The sequence below is a fragment of the Falco peregrinus genome, chromosome 2 (assembly GCF_023634155.1).
Source record: "Falco peregrinus isolate bFalPer1 chromosome 2, bFalPer1.pri, whole genome shotgun sequence".
Lineage (NCBI taxonomy): Eukaryota > Metazoa > Chordata > Aves > Falconiformes > Falconidae > Falco > Falco peregrinus.
The window spans coordinates 94980379-94996304 of NC_073722.1; the positions used below are offsets into that span (position 1 = coordinate 94980379).

The 15926-nt window shown below is 50.6% G+C and overlaps 2 protein-coding genes across 3 annotated transcripts in view; one reads left to right on the plus strand and one right to left on the minus strand.

The window, feature by feature from the left end:
- On the minus strand, window positions 1-13375 carry ACAD10 (acyl-CoA dehydrogenase family member 10). 2 transcript variants are annotated; one of them, XM_027787036.2, is made up of 14 exons: window positions 13282-13375; window positions 12809-12947; window positions 12239-12456; window positions 11577-11725; window positions 10526-10720; window positions 8799-8957; window positions 7863-8022; window positions 7277-7418; window positions 6446-6514; window positions 5457-5638; window positions 4732-4882; window positions 3333-3478; window positions 2353-2526; window positions 1-1450 (listed from the first exon to the last, which is right to left on the minus strand). In XM_027787036.2, exons 3-14 carry the CDS (start codon window positions 12402-12404, stop codon window positions 1191-1193), a joined length of 1953 nt encoding a protein of 650 aa, XP_027642837.1. In that variant the 5' UTR covers window positions 12405-12456; window positions 12809-12947; window positions 13282-13375; the 3' UTR covers window positions 1-1190. The 2 variants fall into 2 exon arrangements, with proteins under 2 accessions (XP_027642837.1, XP_027642838.1); XM_027787037.2 differs by lacking the exon at window positions 6446-6514.
- BRAP (BRCA1 associated protein) overlaps window positions 13373-15926 on the plus strand; it is a 16809-nt gene continuing 14255 nt past the window's right edge. Inside the window, exons 1-4 of the mRNA XM_055796919.1 lie at window positions 13373-13559; window positions 13777-13932; window positions 14710-14911; window positions 15720-15909. Of these exons, the coding sequence (XP_055652894.1) occupies window positions 13478-13559; window positions 13777-13932; window positions 14710-14911; window positions 15720-15909 (630 nt within the window). The 5' untranslated portion in view covers window positions 13373-13477. The remainder of the gene's footprint in view (window positions 13560-13776; window positions 13933-14709; window positions 14912-15719; window positions 15910-15926) is intronic.

The window sequence follows — 15926 nt, forward strand, 5'->3', positions numbered from 1 at the left end:
TAATGTCACTAGAATACATTAAGAATATAATCTCATTAGCAACCCAAGGACAGTGATGTTTGCTTTCATGATACAGCCTTCTGAATGATTACTTATGACACCACTCCCAGCAAACCTGTTGCAACACCAGCCAGCCCAGAGCCAGGAGCTCACTGAGCCACACTGGCCACCAGCAGCACTGGGAAGTAGGAAGCACAGAGAAACCAGACAGTTTGCAGAGCCTGGGCAGGGGACTCGCATGTCCTGATACCTGCGTATTGACATGACTTGCACTGGCAGAAGGAGATGTGGAATTAAAACTCTACAGTTTGAGAGCTGCTGCTACTCCCACCTCTGCCACTGATCCACCACATGACCATGGGCAAGTCACTTTGGTAGCTGGTTTCTGCTTCCTCACCACCATACTGGGAATGACCAGTGTCCCTTCATTTTGAGAGTTCAGGCCTGCAGCAGCATCTGCTCTGCACAGGAGAGCCCAGGACAGTGGCAAGGCCAAAGTCCAAGTGGCATGCCAGAGCCTGCACTGCCGATCGCTGCTGGCTTATTACTGGGCAGGCAGCTGCTGGCAGGGACAGCCCTTGCCAGGGAGAGGAGGATAAGAGACCACAAGGAGGAAATGAAGCTGTGGAGATGTGAGCAGCTCCCTGCCCTGCATGAGCGACCTCCCAAGGAAGCACTGGTAGGGACTCTTACAAAGAGATTTAACTTAGCCTTTCCCAGGTAGCAGCAGCAACGCTTCCCCCTGACAGGGGAAGGGAACGAGCAAGCGCTGGACTGGCAGGTGTGGAAAAGCCCAAGCCCAGCCAAGCTCTGGGGACCTTATTAACATTGATGGCAGGACCTTGGTGGAGTGGCACCAGTGATTACAGCTGGGCTGGCATTAATGTGCTCATCTTGGGTGTGCCAGCTTCTGAAACTGCTGTAGCCCAGAATATAAACTCTGCTACTCTCATGTAGCGGGTAATGGGAACCCAGCCCTCTTTCTCCAAGCCACCAGACTCTATGAATGCCAAATATCTGATGTGATCAGGAAAGCAAGGGCACTCAGAGGCATGCCACGACCCCCCGCCCTGATGCAGATGCAGCAAAACAACCTTCAGTTCTACCAGAGGATGTAGAGTCCATTCAGACTGGGAAATCAGAGAACCCCACTGGATGCCCATGATGTTTTCCAGCTTGCAGTAAAGACCCTAGGCCATCCCCAGCTGGTTGCTGGGGGGAGTGACTGGGGGGACTTTGGGCACAGCCAGAGCCCCAGGACACAGGCAGGTTCCATAGCTCCTGCTGAGGAACGGCCCTTGCCTGGCCCAGGTACTGTAACGTCGTGCGAGAAGCTTTGTGGTGGGGAGGCTGTCAAACACACGGAATCCTTCCTTTATGGCGAACTCCCAAGCCAGGTCAGCCACGAACTCTGCATCCTCTGGGCTGCTTTCACCTGGGGCTAGTCTCCCTGGGGACAAGGGAAGAACAGGACACACTTGTTTGAGAGAGCCCACGTTACATAGTCACATCCCAAACAGCGCTGTGTGCCCTTGTCTGGGCCAGCCCAGCAGGACTCAGGGAGCCACAAGGAATATGAAAACAACATCTCAGTTTTATCTGATAAAGACTCTCAAGACAGACTTGATGTATGCAGATAAACACCACTGAGAGTTCACACCACCTCTCTGCTTCTGAGTCTCCCAGCAAAGGCCGGTGCTTAGTTCGAAGGTCTGAGAGCTCAACCTGTAGGATATGGCTCCAACCTTTGAACTCTGGCCTCTGCTCAGTTCTCCCATGAAAGAAATAAGATCACACAGCAACCTGTGATCAGCACAAACAGCAAACAGGAACAGACCAGACCTCACATCCAGCAAAAAGCAGCTGCTGGAGAAAAGCCTTTGGCCCTTTTTTCTGTTTGCAGGACACAACCTGACACAATACAGCCTGTCTGAGAGGCTATAGCAGCCTCACACCCTCCAGAGCCTCTGCTGGAGCAGGGGGGGAGCTCTGTGCCTTACAGGACACTGTTCCCATCCCTCTTGACCACATGCAGCAATAACTCGCTTGGATGACTGCTTCCAGGTCACTCATCTCCAAACACAGAGGTGAAACAAGATCTCTCATTTTGAGCCCTTATTTCCCATTAGAACTCTATGCTGAAAGCCCAGGACTTCCAGATGTGCCACACTGCTGTAGCACCTGGAATTTCAGAGCTCTCAGGATTCACAGCCAGGAGCACCCAAACCCTGCAGCACGTGCTGCCGGTGCGACCTCTCCCGGTTCAGTGTGAGGGCTGTTCCCACAGCGGTGCTCGTGTGTCTGTGCTCTGTGACCTGTGCAGCACAGAGCTGGCGTGGCTGTGTTCCTCACCTGCCAGAGAGTGTTTGTAGAGTCCCTGCAGCGTTGCAGCCAGTCGGAAAAAGGCAAAGGCCATGTAGAAATTCCAGTTCTCAGGGTGTTCCACTCCCATGTGGCCACAGTACATCTGGGAATACTCCTCTGCCGTGGGGACTCCCAGGTGCCCCAAATCACGCTTCCTCAAGCCTGGAAGATGTGAAGAGGCAACAGTGAGTCAGCAGCTAGTGAGGAGCTCAGAGCTTTCTAGGGCTGTAGTGAGGCTTGTGGCAGAGCCACGTAGCTGTGGAGCAGCAGAGACACCTGCACCCATCCAACACCTGCACTGCTGCCATACTGTTTCCATACTGGTTTGGCACCAGCCCACGTAGGTGAAATGCATACAGGGCAGTTTCTTCAGTAGGGTTAGACTGCGAAAGCAGTGACTGACTGATCTCCCTCCTAGTGATGGAACCATTTTCCTCTTGGTTTAACTATATTTTTCTTTATAACAAGTGTATAACTTTGTGGACATCCCCTTCTGGGCTGGCCTGGTTCACAGCTTTCGCACCCAAAAGAGTTCCCCAGCTTCACAGCTATAATGAGAGGGAAAATAATCAAAACTAACTTTTAAAGGCAGTTTTGCAAGCTGTGAAGCAGGGCACTCCCCTCTGGGGCCATCCCTGACATGGCTGCTAACAGAGCTCCACGTGCACCAGCGAGGACAGGGAGTGTGTGGCAGAGTATCTGCCAAACAGGTGGCAGATATGAGGCAAACTGGGGGTGGGGTGACCATGGCACAGAGCTTACGCACGTGCAGAAAGATGTTTCCCAGGATGGAGGGTTCTTCGTGGAGGGGAGAAAGGGCAGAGCAGGGAATACGGTACAAAGCCCACAGCTCTTTCCAGCTGCAATGAGCCCAACTGTCAGCTGAGCTCTCTAGGCAGAAGCCAATCTGTTTCTGAACTCTGGTTCCTCTCTCTCTGTGTCAAATGTGACCTTGCCCTTCTCTGTACCTCTCAGTGCATTAAAGTGAGGTGGCAGGAAGTAGGCCATACAGCTATTCGCCAAATCAGAGATGGGATCTCCTAGAGTTGAAAGCTTCCAGCCAAGGACAGCAAGGACTTCTGGCCTGTCTGGATGAAAGACCAGGTTGTCCATCCTGTATCAGAGGGAAAAAGAGATCAGAAAAGTCTTAAGAGGGGGGAAAAAAAAATCCCAACGCTCAGCAGCAGTAGGTGCTTTCCAGTGCTCTTCACTCTCTTCAAAAACTGCTGAGTCCTTTGGGAGGCTGCACAAGTGAAACACTAATTTCTGCAAGCATAGGTCAGGGTGGATGAAGGTGACTCAGTAGTGAACTCCCTCATTACTGATGAACTGAACTGTACTTTCAAGAATGAAACCAAGTTATTCAGAGCCTCAGCTCATTAACAGATGTTACAGGACAGGCTAACTAAAAAGTGAAGCAGGCAAGTCACCATCCAGAGAGATCTTCTGGTCATTTCAAAGGCACACAGTAACGCCAGGCCCTGGACTGTTACTTTCTGTAGATTATGCATAGTACAGCCTTCATCAGTTTGAGCCCCAGGAGAGGGCAGCAGCCTACTGAGGAGGAAACAGAGGGCAGCCATCCTGCCAGGTTGCAGAGAGCTCACCAGCCTCCATTCACACTGGAACTGTGTGCACTCAACCTTGCCGGAAGGAGCCTTGGCCCAGAACTGGCACACGCCTGCAAGGAGCCTCGCAGCCCTGGCAGCCAGGGTCTGACAGCACAGAAGTAGCTCTCAGCATCCCTCACCTCTGTCCCCAGCCACCACGCTCCTGCCTGACTTCTCCTGTAACACTGGCAGGTTTTCCCATATGTCCTGCAGCATCTCACCAGCCACCCAAACTCTTTCAGCACCAAATTATCATTAGTAAGATGCACCAGGACCGAGTTCTAGGATTCCAGAAACAGTTGATGACCCCCCAGTGTTAGAACAGTGCTTGCAGCTGCTGGGCAAAGAAACTCTGAACCACCAATGAGGCAGCAAGATTAGAACTAGACATCAGGAGGCCAGGCTTCCAGTTCCTGCCCCTAGTTTCTCCACTCTCCTATGGACACTGCTTTAAACGGCCACAGATCAGTAAGCAGACAAACACTGGGGAAAACACTAGAGCTCTGGGTGCAAGACAGCACCAGCCAGAGCTCTTGGGATATGTTTCTCATGATAGATGTGAAGGGCTTGTGGCTCTCTAGATCTTGTTACCTGAGCAATGCTGAACTTGACCCAGAGCCCAGCTTTCAGAGTGCTCTGGAGCTGCTGTGCCAGCTCAACTCAGCACCTCTTTGGAGTCTGCATATTGCTTTACACTCTCTCTCCCTCTCTGCTGCCTGGGATGTGCTCCAGGGCAGTGCTGTCAGCCAAGCAGTACCTGAAATCACCATGCACAACTGTTGTCTTCTGAGATTCAGGAAAATGCAGAGGCAGCCACTCAATCAGTCTCTCCATTGCTGGGATAACGTGAGTTTCCACAGCTCGATACTGCTTTGTCCAGGTCTCAACTTGCCACTGAATGTAATTACCTGTAACAGAGAAACAAAGGCTCTCAGGGAAAGGGACTGACTGGCACAAAGAGGCTTCAAAAGGGATGCATAAAAGATGCATGCAGAAAAAGTCAAACAGCCAGGCAGATCTCAGTCCAGCACTCTGAAATAAGCTCCAAGAGTTTCATTGTGATTTCCAGGGGTCTCATATATTCCTAACTGGGCACTGGATTTGATATTCTGGTGGAAATAATCAGACCTTGGACAAAAATGTAAGTTCACCAACTCCAAGAAGCTGAGATAGCTCTGCAGAGAGACTGGAGGAAGTTTGGTCAGAGATGGCAGCAAACAAGTAACTCCTGCACCCAGAGTACAACTCTTCCTCACGGCAGGAAGCTCTGGGGACTACTAAGAGGAAACACAGACCTGGAGGATCTAAACCAGCTCTCCACACCTTCCCACCACACCTGTGGATTCGGACACTTTGCTGCGCATCTTTACTTTCCCAACTGCCCCCCAGCTTTGGCCCAAGTCCCATATCTGAGCCTATCCCTTGAAATGCTGACACACAGGAGAAGAAAACAGTGATAGAGGATACATAGCCTTCTCTTACTGTGCTCCCCAAGGTCCTCCAGCTCAGCTGCTCTGAGGTCTGCGCTGTGGATCTTGGAGAGGACTTGACTCATGGCAGCATAAATAGCTCTCCTCTGGCTCGGCTGCAACTCAGGGAGGGAGACATCGCTGTAGACGCGGCCAGCACAGTGCTCCATCAGGTAGAAAGGTGTGCCCAGGGTGCTGGGGAAGCAAGGTGAAACCAGTGAGCCTGAAGTTAATCCTGCTACCTACCACTCCTCAAGTCTCACCTGCATTTTGAACATGCCCTCCAGGCCTCACAGCATGGCAAGGTGAAGAGCAGCCTCAACAGCACCTGAGCACTCACACTGCAGCCTGGGCTCAAGCCCAGCACAGGATGCCAGGTGGTGGCACACAGCTGTAGCATGGTTAGTCCTGGTCCCTCCAGCCCCAGGAAGCTGAGATTGGGGCCAGGGTACAGCACCAACTGTCTCCCTGCCTCCCCTGCAGTGGGCTCTGGAGCCAGGCTGTCAGACTGCAATTGAACACCACGAGCAGTGGACACAGATTTAACTGCAGTGCAGAGACTTCATTACCACAGCCAGCAGAGATCTGAGTGGAGCTGTGCCAACTGCAGGCTACACAGGGTGTCGTGGCTGCAGATTTGCTGCTATCATGGCTGTAGCTCTCGTGGCGAGCGTGAGGTCTGGCAGTGAGAAAAATCAAGTCCTTATTGGAAACCTGAGCATCCTAAATCAGCCGGAAGCCCTACAACATTGTTTTATAGCTGCTTTTCAAAGGAAGACAGCATTGTGATTAATTGCTAAAATAGGACACATCTAAACCAAGCCAAATAACAGTGTTACTGTCCTTTGAACTTCTAGAGGCTCCTCTAGCGTGAGACTGGGCAAACACTAATTAGATCAGTGCACTTTGTGAGGTCTGGCTCCTTTTCTCTCCTCTCCTCATCTTTGCAGGAATCTGGCTGAAGTCGTCAAGCACAGAGCAAAAGCTGAGGGACAAGATTACCTTCTGTCCTCGCAGAGGGCAAGTACAGTGGGAACAGGAACACCAGCCTCAGAGAGTGCCTTCAGTACCCTGCCAGGGTGAGTCAGAGAGCCATGTCAGCACAGAAAGGTATTAGGGAATCAACACTAGAACTGCATTGCTGCTAGGCACACACACAACATTGGAGCCCTGTGCTCAGTTTTAAAAACACTAAGATAATATTGTTGGGGGTAGGTGAAAGAAGCACAGCAAAATCTTCATATGGCCCAGAGTCCCAAGACCTATCCAATACACCCTGGAAAACCAAAGGGAGATCACAACTGCAAGTGCCCTGCTGTTTCACTGCTAAGGCAGCGATCTCCAGCACCACAAACTGGTTTGCAGCACGAGCCCTTCAGCACGGGGCTCCTCATTGCACAGCTGCAGTGTTGTGCTGCAACCTCTCTCCCACCTAAGGTGCCAGACGTGACAGTATGATCCTGCGTCTCCCAGCGTGTGCTGGGAGAGCTGTGGTGTACTTCCATGGATTGGAAGGATCATAGTGCAGGAGTGGGGAGGTTGCTTTTCACAGGCATGGTCCTAACTGCACGCTCACCGCCAGCTGCAGGGCGGTAGCACAGCCTTGTCTCTTAATCCAGGACTGCTCATGCTAGCTGTAGCAAACGGACAAACCACAGATCAGGATATCGAGCTGTGCAAAACGCAGGGAAGGACAACGTGGGAGGCAGATGTGTGATGTGGAACAGAAAAGCCAGGGTTGAAATAGAGCACTCTCCCTAGGATGGGGTTGTTTGGGATCTCCTACATGTCTTCCCCGCTGAGCTGGCATGAGGAGCACAGCTGCCTTCTCACCTGTACTCCCTTCTGACAGCAGGGCCTGAGGGATGCAGGCTGTCAGAGGGCTCCTTCTTCAGCACCAGCAAGCAACCTCCAAACTTGACAGAATAGGTCCGGGTGGACTGTCTGTGGCCAAACTGCCGTAACACTAGTGGGCCTGAAGAGTTGAGAGCAGAAGGTCAGCAGACAGAAGCACGAGCTGGGATTATTTCTCACCACTTCTTGAGGTTTTACTTCCCCTTCCTGTGCCTGGGTCTGAAACGCCACTTGCAGCAATCAGGGACCTACACCTTGCTCTAGTGTCCCAAATCCCTGGGGAGCATGGCAGTAGCTCACAGATGCCTCACAGGCCACGAATATTCCTGGTATTTCTTTGGCAACTTGTGCTCAACCCCTCCCAAATGAGGAAGTCCTAAAATGTTGTTTCCCATTTCTGGAAACAGCATCAGATCACTGAAATGTGAATGGCTGTCCCATTCGCTTGGAAATTAGGAGCCTTTCATTAATATTATTCTTCAATGCACCTGTTGTATGATGGAAAGAGCCAATGGCTCCAGAATATGTAAGCTTGCCTACTGAAGAGCAAAAAGCACTGCAATACCTGTTGCATGGTCACCAAGAACATTTTCAAGGTACTTTTGCAGATGGTCTTTTGGAATTTCTGCACCCAGTCTCACTGAACGAGTATATGGAACAAACCCTTTCAAAGGAAAACCCAGATAAGTTTCTAGCTCTTTGAGTGCTCCTGCTGGATCATCAACCTGAAAGCAGAGGGATAGAATAACACTGGGTGATAGTTAAAAATAAAACTGCCTGGACAAGAAAGAGCTCTGCACACTTGTGATGCATTTATCTGTGAGTCCAAGAGCACTGATCCACTACGCCACAGGGGTCATTCCCAGCCAACACAGAGCACTCTTACCAATACTCACTGAGCCTCCCGCCTTGGTCTCTGTCCCAGAGACACACCTGTTACAGTAGGCACTTGGACAGCTGGACTAAGAGCTGGAATTCCCTGTGTGCAGTCCAGGGAAGCAGAGATCACTCTTCCCACCAGTCCCATGCTTGCCCTTCCCCCAGAAGTCCCCTCAGCAAAGTAAAACCCCTGTGCTCACTATCTCCAAAGCCTGGGATTTAACTAGTCAGTCCCCAGCTGAGAGACCCATGAAGCCTCAGAGCTTCTAGAAATCTATTAAATGTGTCTTATTTTCTCCATCAGGTGGATGTGGTTGTCTCAACCATGCAGTTAAGGCTGTTTCTCTAATAGGGAACCGAGGTCCATAAAGGAGAAGCGATTTCTCCAAGGTTACGCTGGCTGTAGGGTTTAGAGCCATGAATGAAACAGACCAGTGCAGACTTTGGCAGCAATCCTCCCCTTTCACCCTGCCACATCCTGTAGGAATAAGGACAGGCCGGAACAAAAGGCTTGGCAACACAAGTCTGCCACTACCATTTGAAAATTCTGAGCCGTTCAAGTCAAACACAGCTCTGGACTTAAAAACCATACCCCAAACCATGCCCTGGTTGCACTTTGTACCTTCACCGTTTTAATGCCAAGCTGGGCTGCTGCTTTTAGGTTCTGGCTGCTGTTGTCGAGGAAGATAGATTCCTGGGGCTGAACGCCCAAGCGCTCCAAGCACAGCTTGTAGATACGAGGATCTGGCTTGCACATTCCTTCCCGATAAGATTCAACCATCTACAGCAACAACAAATGGATTATGCATGAGCCCACTGTGACCACAAACAGCTGTGCAGAGCTGGAAATGGAGGGTGGGAAAGGGACTAACAATCTAATTAACATGTGAAATAAAGGACACGGGTAATGGAGGGCTGACAGAGCTGGATAGGATGTGATTCAAGTGACTGTGTGGGTGCAAACTGCCTTGGCTGTGGCTCTGTCAGCTCAAATGAGCTGAACAGGATCAGCCAGTCCTCGGATGGAAGATATCCAATGAGATCTTATGATATGGGAGGCTCACTGGACATCCCAGACTGTGCTGAACCAATTGCTCAATGCTGTCCAAGAAAGCCTGGGATTGTACCACCTTCCAAACGATCTGAAAAGCGGTGCCCTGACCATCACACCTATCAACCATGGCAAAGAGATCTTCACAGCAGCAGAGATGTTGACCATAATCATCTGCCCAAATCGGGATCAAGAAATTATTGAGTCAGTCTCTGAATACTCACATTGCCCTCACAACCATAAAAAATTCAAGAAAGATTTCACCCCTGCACTGACGGACACTCTAGGAATAAAAATTAATCTATTAGATAGATATCAAAGCCCATGCTAATGGAAATCCACATTCAAGTAATTTTTTTCCCCACTAATTACTGTGCAGAGCTGCTGCCTGCTGTTACAGAAGAGCCACACCGCATGAGTGATGACACTGGATAGGCCATGGTTATTGAAGTGCTTTGAAACAGTCTGGGATGAAAAGTACCACAGAGCATCACAACAGAGCATCCCTCCACTAAGAGAACTTCATAGGCACCAGTGTCACTAGTGTAACGCACAGAAAGCTGAGTTGATAATGACTTAATGTTGACAAGATGACTTTAAATAGTCCCAGGTTTTAAATGTGTTGATATGACGACTCTTTGCATATCTCATCGTCTTAATCAAAGCTACAAAACAAACTCACATCACGAATAAACTCCTGAAATTCAAACATGTGAGTCGGGGCACACAAAAAAGCAAATTTTCTATCATGCTGAGTTGAGCCCTTGGAGCTGCCTGTTAAAGTGAAGCCACTTGAACCAGCCTCGTGGTTCATGGCTAATCTTCTGCTTCATCTTTGCACCTGCAGCTCAGACAGATCAGCATGTTGGAGTAGTGGAATTGTTTGTAGCACAGGGGATGCTTTGCAACTCTTTTGGGATGCAACAAGCTTTAAAAGGACTAAATATAACGTAGGCAGGGGCACTGGGTAATAACATTATTTCTTGCATAGCGCTCCAGCTTCCAAGTCCTTTATCAACATTGCTGCCTATGCCTGTTACATGTTCACTTGTGGTTGCATGGGCATTTTATAATGAATTTTCAAATGCACAAGTACCCGCCACTCACTCAGACCCTCTTCACGGCCCAGTTGCTACAATGAATTACACCAGGAAACATTTTCACAGACTGCTACATCTAGGTCTACTAACAGGTGCTGCTGGTTGCCATTCATTTGGTACCTGCATGTAAAGAATTTCAGTTGCAGCTTTCCATAGACATAGGTACAGAAATGCATTTTAGAATCCGTCCAGGCTTACCACATCAAAATGCTTTTCATCTAGGGGCAGAAAGCTCTCCCCATTCAGCAGACAGAAGTTGTTGCTTAGAAGAGCTGTTTTAAGACCTTCTGCACGGATACACTGTACTGCTTCTGCCATTATGGGGAGCTGTGTCATCATCTCATTTCTGATTAAGTGCGAGAGAAAAGAGTCCACTGGAACACGGACATTTGCCTAAGAAACCAGAGAAACCCCAAGAACGATAATTAGCCATTAATGTTTTTTAAGCAGGAGGAAAATAAGAGTGGTTGGGTAGGTACGTTCCCTGATCATCTTATCTTGCTGTCCTACTTCCTTTGGCAGCAGAAGCCGTCAGTGAATCTCCCAGCTAAACCAAGTGGACCAAATAAACAAGCGTTTATACTACAGAATAAACTAATTCTATAGAATTAGTAATTCACTAATTCTACAGAAGCAGCTGCAGAGATAAAGGGCTGATTTTGGGAAAAAGAAATGCACTAGGACTGTGCCTGCCACAGACTCAGGGCAGGTTAGAGGTAAATAAACTGCTTTACCATTCAGCAGGCAGGAAAGGAATCTGCATTTTAGACTGAGCTGTTTCAAAAATACTTTACTCAGAGGAGGATTCTTGCACTGTGTTCCTGGAGCTGTGGTGGAGGGGCCTCTACTGATCTTAAGAACGCTCCCTGGAGACCATGCTCTCCATCCATCAAGCACCTCCATGTATGAACTAACAGCAAAAGCCTTTCAGCTGTTTTCTGACTCTCTGACTTCTCACCTTGGCTGACCTTAGAGGTGTTTTGAAATAAAAAAGTTATTAAATGTGCAGGAAGAAGCTGGTGGAAGTGAAGGCGAATTCAGCTGACCATCCTGTCTGGGTACTAGAATGATGATGTCAGTGAAAAGTCTGCCCTGATCAGACAGCAATGCTTCCTAGATGGTAAATCCAGAACCTTCCATCAAAAGATTTCTTTTAAAAGCTCCTCTCTCCTCACTGAACCACTACATTGCAGGATTCCATTTTCCTGCAGTCAGGAAGCACAAAGAGAGGAGGGGGGAGTTGGCTTACAATCTCAAAGCACTGCTGTCCCAATTCCTGCAAAAACTCCACAGTCGTCAGCTCTCCTCTTGTGTACTTCAGAGAGGGACTACTTTCCCCTCCAGAGCGTATAGCTTGCTGGATGGTGCCGGCTGGAATACAATTGTGGGCCTCCCAGTCTACATAAAGAAAAGTAAGAAAGCTAGGAAAGAGCACGTATGGCGTCATCAGAACTGGGAAACTAGCCTGAAATCCTCCAAGGTCTGATCGACCAGCACTCGTGAGAGCTGACATGCTGGACTGGGGTCATTTACCCACTCGCAGAGAGAAGTTCGGGCATTCCCCCAGCTGAAGCACCTCACCTCTGTTTTTTGGTGTGGTGCCCTTGGGATGGAAACACAGTGTGCTTAAAGTGGGCTGAAGGGCTGTACCAGCGTTGTGTGGCATCAGCCAGTGTCACTACGGGAGTTTCATTACCAGGTGGGTTCAGGCTCTGACCTGGAGCTGTCAGCACGGTTGCTGGTCACTGCCAGTTCTAGCACTTCTGATGGTCACAACAGGGGACCATCGCCATCACCTCAAGTTCTTGGCTGTCTTACCAGAACCAGAGGTGGCTGACAGGGACGCCTGAAATTTATTTTTCCCTCCTTGCATAGAAACAACAGGAGCAAATAAGAAATGAGAATACACACCTGTGGCTGTCTTGCAAGGGGACGGGAGGAGCACTCCGCTGGCATCAAAGATCACAGCTTTATAGCGGCACCATGCAGATTGCCTCCGCCGGATTAACCCCTGCAGGTGCTGCCAGATCCCAGCACAGAGCAGGTAAGGGGTGCGGGCAACGCTCCTCAGGTACATGCTGCAAACTGCTCGGAGGACGTTGGGAAAATTCACAACTGGCCCGTGCCCACTGAGGAGAGAGGGTAGGATGCAAAGTACAGAATTAAAAGGGTAAATATTTATTCGTGCTCATGAAGTGTCCCAGCCAGACTGGGCCACCCCAGATGAGCTTTTACACAGGGTTCTTAGACCCTTCAAACATTGGGGTACAACATGATTTTACCCATTGCTAAAGCACACACTACCAATTCCTAATCATAGCAAAACTTTGCAAAGCAACTGTATTTTTTGCAATATTTTTGTTGCTATTGTCTATTGATTCAGATGTCCATGAAGCCAGACTTGCTAGTTACTTATGATGCCAGACGATGCTGGGAGGGGTTCACAGACATATTGTACTGGCTGCAAGACACTGGTGTTACTTTGATTATCCAGGGATATCCTTTACCCTTCACGGAAAGCTCTGCGCCATGAAGCAAAGTCCTTATTTCCAGGGCTGAGCTGTCTTTTAGGTTTTTTTACTTCAGCATGAGCCATACCAAAGCCTGGCACAGCCCTGAGCTGCAAGATATCAGCGTGTCAGGTGTGAGGGGAAAGGAATAAAGAGTTTATTTATTTTTTTTATTTATTTTTCGGGAGGGGGGGGCTGTGCTTCAGTCTGAGGGGACAGGGCCTGGACCCTGCAGCTTAGCTATGCTGCCACGGTACTGGGGCCTGTGGCCCCCCACATGCACACCCAGCACCCCAGCCCTGCTCCCAGCCCTGCAATCACCCCCGGGGGCTCCGGCCCCCCCGAACCCCCTCTCCGCGCCCGGGCCCGGCGCAGCCTTGCCAGGCAGAGGCCACGCTTCACGGCGCCGGCCCACCACAGCCCCCAAGACTCGCGAGAACACACCTGGAAGTCTCGCGAGGAGCAGCTAGGCGCAACTCACAACCCCCCACACCGTCCGCTGCCGCGTCGCCGCCTTTACGTCATCGCGTCGCCGGCGTGACCCCGGCGGGGTCAGAGGGGAAAGGTGCGGGAGGCGGAAGCGGTGCTTCATCTCCTTGGCCTCCTCGGAGCGCGGCGGCGGTTTGTGGTGCCCGGGCCCATGAGCGTGTCCTTGGTGGTGATCCGGCTGGAGCTGGCCGAGCACTCGCCGCTGCCCGCGGGCTTCGCTTACAGCGCGGCCGGTGAGTCTCCGCGGCGCCGCGCGGGGCCCCCCCGCGGGGGCCTGGGCCCGGGTGCGGGATAGCCCTGGCCGCCGGGGCGGGGCAGGGGGCTGCGCCTTGTCCGCGGTCCCAGGGGGTGGGGGTCTCCGTGCCGGTGTTGCCGGTGACTCCCGGTGGCTCCCGGTACCGGAGCTCCGCTGCCACCGCCCTGTCCCAACGCCTCCTTTTTCTTGCCTAGCTCCGGAGATGGCCGCGGAGGGCACAGGGGCGGCCCCGGCTGTGCCGTCCTGCCTGGAGGGGAAGGGCCCGGGGGAGCGGGCGGCCATCCTCCACCAGCACCTGGGCCGCAGGGAGATGACCGATGTGATCATTGAGACTATCCAGCCGCGGCCAGGTACCAGCCTCGGGTGTGGGTGATGAGCTTTTTGGGGTCCCTGTTTGTCACCTGCCCTGCTGGTGTGGTGGCCCTTTGTTGTGGAAGGGGAGCAGGTGTTACCCGGGTGGGTGACAGCTCTGCCAGTGTGGGGACAGTGGAGGTGTGGCTGGGGCTTGGGTCGGTTGTGGGGCTTGGGTCGGTTGTGGTGCTTGGGGAAGTAACTAGAAAATTAAGGAATGTGTGCTAGGGTCCGTATGGGAGAGCTGGTCATTCCTGGCAAACATTTCCCACTCCATAAGGGTTTAATTGAATTTATTTTAGGCTGTGCTGTGGGCTGGTTAGTGTTTTGCTTGCCAGCATTGCTGATCTGTAGCCATGAGACTAGTCCACTCTGCAGGTGCTTAAATTCCCTGGTAGGGAGGAAGTTTAAAGATGGAAGCACCAAGTCTTGCCAAACATCCAAGCTGCCATTGAGCAGCACAGGATGAGCAGCCGGCTCCTTGCCCCTGCTTAGCAAACCGTTCCTGGTGTTAGTACTGGTGCCTGTTGGGATTTCACTGGTACAAAGCTCGCCTAGCTGGATCTGCAGCGTCCTGCCAGGGGCTCGCCCTGGATGCCTGGCGGCTCTGGAATTTCCCCTGGGACAGTAAAGAGGAGAACTGTCTCATTCTGCTGCTTTCCAGAGTTGTGATTTGACTTCTCAGTGTGCTGTTGTGTACACACAGGCTGTGCTTAGGGAACAGCAGGTATTTCTGATGCGCCATTAGTAATGTGGAAAATTCTGATTTGTAAAAGATGAAACAAAATCTGCTGTGGAAGGAAGAAAATCTTCAGAGGCTGCATCTGCCGAGGACAAAAATAAACATGACGATCAAAGTAAAGAGCGTGAAGCTGCTCCAGACTCACCTTCAAAACAGCTCCCTGACCAGATTTCCTTCTTCAGTGGGAATCCTTCAGTTGAAATAGTTCACGGCATTATGCATCTGTACAAAACAAAGTAAGGATGCTTGACTAATTGTAGCTCTAGTGGGAACAGTGCTACTGAATGATGCCTCCACCCAGAAGGGTGAGTCGGTAGCCCCAGGGCTGTGGCTCTTGAGCTGGGACAAACAGGAAGGGTGACTCGCACCCAGGAGAGCAGAGGGTGCCTTGCATTAATGGTGGAGCTTGAGGAGCTTGGATCCCCCGAGCTCCAGGTGGAGAGGACTTGTACCAGGGGCTGTAAGAGCATAAGATGAGTGCAGGTTCCTAAAAAAATGACATTTGAAGGCAGCATCTCAAGGGATCCCACAGTTAAACTGTGATCTGTGGGGTCCTGGCAGCTGTCTGAGGCAGGAGGTTTCATCCAATATATAAGGGGTTACAATTCCACACTCTTCCTCTATAATTTCGTGAGCACTTCCATTTCAGGTCTTCCTGAAAGCTATCAGGAGACACAAAATGGCCATTTGAAATAGTTACAAACATTGCTCGCTTGTTCCAGGAATAGTCCTGAGCATCTGTGGCTTGCCAGCTTCAACTGTTTTTGTAGAAGAACATATGTCAAATGATCCCTGACAAAACCATTGTTTATTGGAGCTGCCCAGTTTTACTCTTTAGCAAAGGATTATAGTTTCACGTGGGTACGCTGGACACTACCACAGCCCCTCGCTTCCCTTTCTTAATATTTACAAATGTGCGAAAGAGAGTTAAGATTGGTAGTAACGTTGTTGTTTTAACTGCAACTGTTGGAAATGTGATGTGTCCAGCCATATGCCTCTGTCCTCTCTGAATGAGATGAACTGGTGTCACTGTTGTCTTATTAGCAAGATGACCTCTTTAAAGGAAGACGTAAGGCGCAGCGCCATGCTGTGCATCCTCACGGTCCCTGCTACAATGACCAGCCATGACCTGATGAAGTTTGTGGCCTCCTTCTATGAAGTAATTGAGCACATGAAAATCATCCGAGATTCCACTCCAAACCAGTACATGGTGCTGATAAAGTTTAGCTCGCAGGTAAGAGCTGGGAGTCC

Excerpts from the sequence above, each read along its gene's own strand:
- ACAD10 (XM_027787036.2), bottom strand. The coding sequence starts at position 12,404 with ATGTACCTGAGGAGCGTTGCCCGCACCCCTTACCTGCTCTGTGCTGGG. Across the intron at positions 10,721-11,576 it reads GACAGCAGTGCTTTGAGATT|GCAAATGTCCGTGTTCCAGT; the intron begins GTAAGCCAACTC and ends CTGGTTTCTTAG. Across the intron at positions 8,958-10,525 it reads ATGAAAAGCATTTTGATGTG|ATGGTTGAATCTTATCGGGA; the intron begins GTAAGCCTGGAC and ends TTGTTGCTGTAG.